This window comes from Sinocyclocheilus anshuiensis, unplaced genomic scaffold (genome assembly GCF_001515605.1).
Source record: "Sinocyclocheilus anshuiensis isolate Anshui unplaced genomic scaffold, SAMN03320099.WGS_v1.1 scaffold517, whole genome shotgun sequence".
NCBI classification, from domain to species: Eukaryota; Metazoa; Chordata; class Actinopteri; order Cypriniformes; family Cyprinidae; genus Sinocyclocheilus; species Sinocyclocheilus anshuiensis.
Genome location: NW_015536535.1, coordinates 1239353 through 1246444, shown reverse-complemented (window position 1 = coordinate 1246444; position 7092 = coordinate 1239353). Strand labels below are relative to the sequence as shown.

The 7092-nt window shown below is 39.5% G+C and overlaps 1 protein-coding gene across 1 annotated transcript in view; it reads right to left on the bottom strand.

Moving 5' to 3' along the window:
• The window catches only part of fhdc1 (FH2 domain containing 1), a 42312-nt gene that overhangs the window by 21550 nt on the left and 13670 nt on the right, over positions 1 to 7092 (bottom strand). Inside the window, exon 2 of the mRNA XM_016495454.1 lies at positions 4135 to 5019. Coding sequence (XP_016350940.1) covers positions 4135 to 4575 — 441 coding nt within the window. The 5' untranslated portion in view covers positions 4576 to 5019. The remainder of the gene's footprint in view (positions 1 to 4134; positions 5020 to 7092) is intronic.

Below are 7092 nucleotides of genomic sequence, written 5' to 3'. Positions count from 1 at the left end.
GCCCTCCGTGGGCTATACTCGGGAACAGGAGCCCTTCCTGGGCTGAACTGGGGATCAGGAGCCCTTCCTGGGCTGAACCGGGGATCAGGAGCCCTTCCTGGGCTTAACTCGGGATCAGGATAGCGCTTAAGTGGTCCTGGCATTGGAGGGTGTTCTGGAGGAGCAGGCACAGCAAAGCGCTTTCGAGGAGCCGTCACCTGGGTGCGCTCTGGAAGGCACTTACGAAGAGCGGGCACTGGGGCTGGAACCGACACTGGGCCCACATGAATGGATGGCGGGCTTGCCATATTAATGTTCAATGGGCTTGCCATATTATTGTCTGGCGGGCTTGCCACATTAACGTCTGACGGGCTTGCCACATTAACATCCGGCGGGCTTGCCTGAGGAACGGCCGGCTTACTTGACTCGGGAACGGCCGGCAGATGGGTCCCGGATCGGGATCGGAAGCTCTCCAGACACCGGATGACTCCCTCCTTCCAGCTGAGGTTGGTGGTGTCTGGGAGCTCCGCGGGACGATGGTAGGTTATCCTGATCCGGAACAGCGTCAGGAGGGTTTCTCCCTCGATGGAGCTGGTGAGGGCGAGCGGCACGAACGCCCTCGTGTAGAGAATCGGGTCGGGGTTTGCCTGAGCCACGGCGATTAACATCGCTCGTTCCTCCATTTGGACGGGGAGAAACGAACGGGAAAACAAAACAAAAACACTTTTCAAAAAACGAAAAACAAACACAGGTAGAAGGGGTGCCGCTTATTGTCACTTTTAGGTCTGGAATTCTGCCACGGTTGGTGGTAGTGTGAGGAGCGCGGAACGAGGAACGAGGAGACCAGGAGTACGAAACAAAGGGATTTATTCTTGTCACAGGGGATCACACGTAGCACAAGGAGAAGACATCAACATACAATTCCAGACAAGGGAGAACTGAACGGGCTAGAACTAAATAGGGTAGATAACGAGGGGCAGACAGGTGATGGGGATAACTAATAACAAGGAACAGGTGATACTAATAATGTGAAAAGGAACTGGAAGGACCAAATAAGGAAAACAGGAACTCAACGTGAACATACACATGACAGCAATAAAGCTCATTCTGATTCTGATTCTGAAAAGAAGAACGAACATAAGATCATTTTTTCAGTGCACCAAAATGCCAAATAAGTAGTCCCCATTGTACAATTTTGGCTGTATTATTTGTGTCCCCTTTAAAAACTGATCTAGAGAAATTTTATGTCCCCCCACCCCCTATACCCATGCGTACTTGCTTGACATTGAAGGACAAACTTTACTGGTTCTCACGTGTCAAGCAAGCATGTTTGTGCAATGTTTATCTGTGAATTAACCCCCTGGGGTCGAAGCCCGCACCGGTGCAGTCTGTCTCATATTTTCTTGATGACCGCGAAAAGAACTAAAAATACTCCGTCAATTTTGACCGTACAGATAAGAATAAGGTATTGTTTTAAACTGCAAAGGGTCTACTTTTATTTGTGTATAGTCATAATAACAACAAAACAATGTGCTTTTGAAAAATAAAGAAAATAAACAGGGTGCGCTCTCAGTCCTCACTGTCTCCGCGAACTGCTTTTAGAAACGCGTCACTAAAATGAACTGAAACTCAGCCAATACTTTACATACAGACATGAGAAATATATCTATAGAAAGCTTCACGTCTATTCTTAAATGAAGTAACTCTTACCGAAAACAAATATTCTGTGATAAAGTAATCCGTATGAAACCAACGACAGGTCCAGTTTTTCCCGTCTGTTCTCATTATCTCTAATTAGATCACACCCACGTGCTGCTTGCGCTATTGATATTACAAATCTCCACGTGAGATGCGCGACATGTAAACGCCCACATTTTATGTTCAATACTATAAACAATACATAAAAGTAATTGTTTACACGATATAAAAGTAATGTCTAAGAATGTTTAGACCAATCATTACTGTGAAATACCCTAGCCTAGATTATTTTGGTTCATCATATAAAACAACTGTTTCTTCAGAAGACTTGGATTAAACTTCTACATTCATATGGATTACTTTAACAATGTCTTTATGAACTTTTTGAAGCATCAGAGTTTTGGAGCAATGGACTTTCCAGGAATGGATAGAAATCTCTCAAGTTTCATTAAAACTATCTTCATTTGTGTTTGTAAAATGAAAGAAAATCTTATGGATTTGAAACAACCTGAAGGTGAGAAATTGATGACAGAATTGTAATTTTTGGGTGAACTATCCATTTAAAGAACACAATGCTATACTTGTTTTTCTCATTAACATCAGCACCAGGAAACCCTTGGTAGTGAGATTAACTAACTAACTTGACATAGCCATTTTAGTGGCAACTAAACACACTCTCTCTCTAGCACACACATTTAAATGACACTTGTGACGCTTCACAAACTCAAAGGAGTAGCTGGGCGGTGTCTGAAATTACAAACGAGACCACATGCATGGTCCATGCCACCTCAGACAAACAATACAAAGCTTCATTAGATCTGCACAGGTACTCTTGGTGCCTTCGTGGATAATTACAAAGCTACTCAGACCAGCAGCAACCACACAAAAACACAGCTGGTCGCTTAGACACAAAATGACGAGCTCACGGGAGCATATGTTTTGGATAACAGGGACATGTTTGCTTTATGTAGAGGTGGAAAACCGAGTTGCACACACCTAATAATCCTTTTTATAAGCTAGAGAAAAAGATGCTTCGTACATGATAGAAAATGCTTCATACGTGATAGGTACATGCATTGTACATTATAGGCAATTGTTAGCATACATGTTAGCATACAATATATGCAAATAACAGTTTTATGAAATAAAACCCTTTGTTTGATAGGGATTTATACATAATGTTCACACTGGATTTAAACTGAAACTGACAATTTGGACATATTTACAGCAACTAAAATATAAAAGATTTTACAGTATGTATGCACAGCTTTTAAAATGTAAAAAAAACTTTATTAATTCTTTATATTATAACATTGTATTGTTATATATATTTTAAGCACTAACTCACACCTATGTTGAACCTAAAGGTTTCTTTGCAAAAATATAATACTGTTATAAACTGTTGTAGAAATTGAAATTTTATGCAACTGAACACATTTAATTATAGATTAAACACAATAAAATCATCCTATGCATTCCATGAATTATTGTATGAACTTAAAAAGATTATTTTATATTGATTTCAGTTGATTTCTAAAGTTGCCCATACTGTAAAGAAAATGCTTACTCTTTATATGTTGTTAAATATGTTCTAAATACATTAAAAATAAATGTTTCAGTGTCTGTGCAAACTTACAAAAATGTATGTGTGCTAGAACCACACTTTAAGTACAAACACTAACAAAATCATGTTGAATTTAAAGATGTTCCACAGTATCTGGTAAAGTGACTTGTAGACTAGATAGATCTCATAAAGAAAAGCAATCTTAGCTAAATTATAAACAACGCAAATAGTTCAGCAATATAAAGTTTCTGTTAGCTTGCACTTACAGCTTGCTTTTTTAATCATCCATTTTTTAAATCAATCAATCATCCCAGTCATCCATACTTTTTTATTTATTTATTTATTATATATTTTTTTGCTATATCTGAGAAAGTTATATTTATCATTGTGCTTTTATAAAAGCAAATTGTCCATAGGCATGTATCATTCTTTAAGCCAATGGTCTAGGGCCTAGGACAACATTTGCTACATGATTGTGGGATATGATTTTTTTCTGCCATTGTACTCCACTGTATATGATCTGTTATTTGATTGCCTAAATTTATATTTATATCTAATATTGGCCAATATCGACATATAAGCAATCATTTATTATTTTATTGATTAATATGATATTCATTAATTATTGGTTATCGGTATTGACTTATCTTTTCACATTGGTTCATCCCTAATATCTGGCAGTATTGGCTAGAATTCAGTCATGGGCAATCCTAACACAAGTTGTGCTTTTTAGTCATTTTTAAAAATCTATTTTAACTGAAATAGGTAGTCTCAAGCCTGTTAGGAGTGCAAAAATTCATCTACCATGTAGAGACAAAATAAATTACACTGACTTACAAGCATTAACTGCAGATATCCCAAGCGATGATTCAGTTCTACTCAGTTTGACTTACCTCATCCTTGCTCTCTTTAAATGAACCTCTGGATCTTCCAGCACGAGGATGTCCACTGCTTGCCTGGGTTCGAACCTCCTCTTGCTGGCCGAAGAGCTCCTCCACTGTCCTCACGTCAATTTGATACTGTTGCTGTCTCACTGCTAGAGTCCAAATATTCGGTTTTCCCCGAACCTTCTCTTCAGGAATAGTTTTCCAGAAGAAGCTCCTTACCCGTCGTTTCTTGCGTGAAGCATGAGGATGGCCTGGAGCCTGAGGTGGTGGTGGAGGAGGTGGAGGCGGTGGTGGAGGTACTGCTGGAGGGCAGGAAGTGCTGTCATGTCCATGACTAGGGTCATTTGAGGAGGTTGTAGAGGGTTCAAATGGCAGTGGATTTACTTCTGGTGTGGTACAGTCGCTTGCCGACTCCTCCGCAGTAGTCACACTTGCCATGACAAACATTACATTAGCAATGACACCAGTCCTGGAGGGCCAGGCTGTAAAGGGAGATTTTACCCTGTTTCCCACAACACCTAACAAACTGGGACAGCCTCTTTGCTTGATTCTAGGTGGTGTCTGTTGAAGTCCCAAGGTCTTTCTCACTCATAGTCGCTTATACAACTGACAGCCGGGTAAATAATGAGTCTTCCTCTAGCAGAATATGTGCGGAGATCATTCTTAGTCAGAATTTAGTGCAAAGAATTTAGAATTGAATGTTTTCACCAAATTGTCAACTGACTCATTGTTCTAGCAATATTGAGAAATGATGGACACAGGTGTTTCGCAATCCCTTAAGGCCAGTCTCACATATTTTGTCTTCACTTCTTCTACCTAGTCCCATAATGCAGAGCTGTTGCTTCCAAGATTTTGCCCACCATGGTGTGGTCAGAGGTCAAACCCTTGGAACTGCAAGAAGGACAAAAGACACACACACATTCAAAATCAAAATTACTGAGGTTCAGTCAGGCGAAGGAACTTGGAACCTAAAAACAGAGGAAATGAGAAAGTAACAGACATCAAAAGAGATGTGGTTGTACACTTAAGGAAAGGCCCCAGTAGAAAAATGCCAAATGCTATTGTTCATTGGGGCCAGCCTGCTATGTGTAAAAATGATCTTGACAGATGAATCAAATCTTCACTAATGAAAACTCACACAGGGAACTTTCAAGGGATTTGTACGACATAAAAAAAAAATAAAATTGGCAACTTACCACCAATTACCTTTACATAACATACTGTAGTTACATAACATGTAGTTATTCATTCAGTTTGGTGCTAATTTAAAAAAGTACAATTATTAAGAAATACTTTTTTTTTTTTTTTTTTTGTGAAGAGTCATCTAAATGGTGTACACTCATACTGTATATAATAATACTAGTTTATTATAAAAAGTGTTTTTATTATGGTTCAGGTCACCAATGTGTTTCGCCAAGTTGAAATTACATGAGTTTTAATAAAACATTAAAGGAGACCAATTATGCCCCCTTTTACAATATGTAATATAAGTCTCAGGAGTCCCCAGAGTGTGTCTGTGAAGTTTCAGCTCAAAATACCCCACAGATCATTTATTATATCATTTTAAAAATGCCTATTTTGAGTGGAAGCAGAAACGCTATTTTCGTGCATGTCTCTTCAAATGCAAATAAGCTGCTGCTCCGTGCTGAAATCATGCATTTTAAACCATATTAGTTTAAACTTCTGATATAGTTTTCTGAGCACGCACATCCAAAGCACGCACAGAAAGCGGCTGTCACACGGCATGTGAGTACTGAACTAAGTTCTCTTTCATGTCTTAATCTGACAAATACACACAAGTTTACCACCTGATCTCATGACGAAAATGTACCTGTGGGAACTTTTTCGCAAGGTGTGAAATACATACCAATAAGTCCATATCACTGCAGTTTCCAACAGAAATGAACACTAGAGGCGTTAAAACAGTGAGCACTTGTAATCGTTTTCCTACACTGTAATGATTACAGCTCCATATGTTTCTCTTTCCGGACGTAATAAGCTTGCTCGGTAGCTCAAGCTGGCATGGAATTGGACTGAGGATGCTGAATCCATGGGTATGAATCCTATCAAAAACATGACTCGTGATGAAAGAGCTGAAAGATGAGAGATTGAAAAACAAGCTAAAACAGCATACTTGCATTTGTGTTTTTACGTCACATTCACTTTTATTCATGCTATCGGGTAGGTTTAGGTGTAGTGCAGATGGTACGATATTTTACGTCACGTAGCATTAGAGTTATAGCCCCACTCAATGGACATTTCAAGTCAGAACTGCGGTGACACGTACAAAACCAACATCACATATTTACGTTCATCTATTCCGGGGAAATAACCGAACACTCTTTTAGCCCCACTCAGTAGGCTTGCCGCAATAGACGGTGTTGACGGTGATACGGTGACGGTTAAGCCACAACACCGGTTATGTACGGTGGCCGAGAAGAGCAGAGCAAATCACAATTCTGAAAACAAAATAACAAATTACAAACGCAAATGCAAGTCTAAAAAACAAAATAACAATTCAGAAAACATTATAACAAGTCAGAAAACACAATGACAAATTCGAAAACAAAATAACAAGTCAGAAAACGCAACGACAAATCCAAAACCAAATTAACAAGTCAGAAAACACAACGACAAATCAGACAAACCGGAAGAGGTAGGTATAGTTTGAGACAGCGCCATTGGTTTGGGATTACTCACCGCTGACTGGACGAGACATCTGTCAATCAACGTATACAGGAAAGAACCAGCCGAAGAACAGCAGAGTCGTGGTAGAAAGTTCGGAGATGGTATTAAAGTAGCTCAGTTTAAATGTATTGTATGAATTGCCCTTACTATGGAATAAAACATACGGGGTGTCTATTTACATTTAGTGAAAAGTGGCTATAAATCATCAGCTCCAGTGGTGCAGATGGATAAGCGAGTGCCCTTGGCTTTTTGACGCGATCGACCCGGGTTCGATCC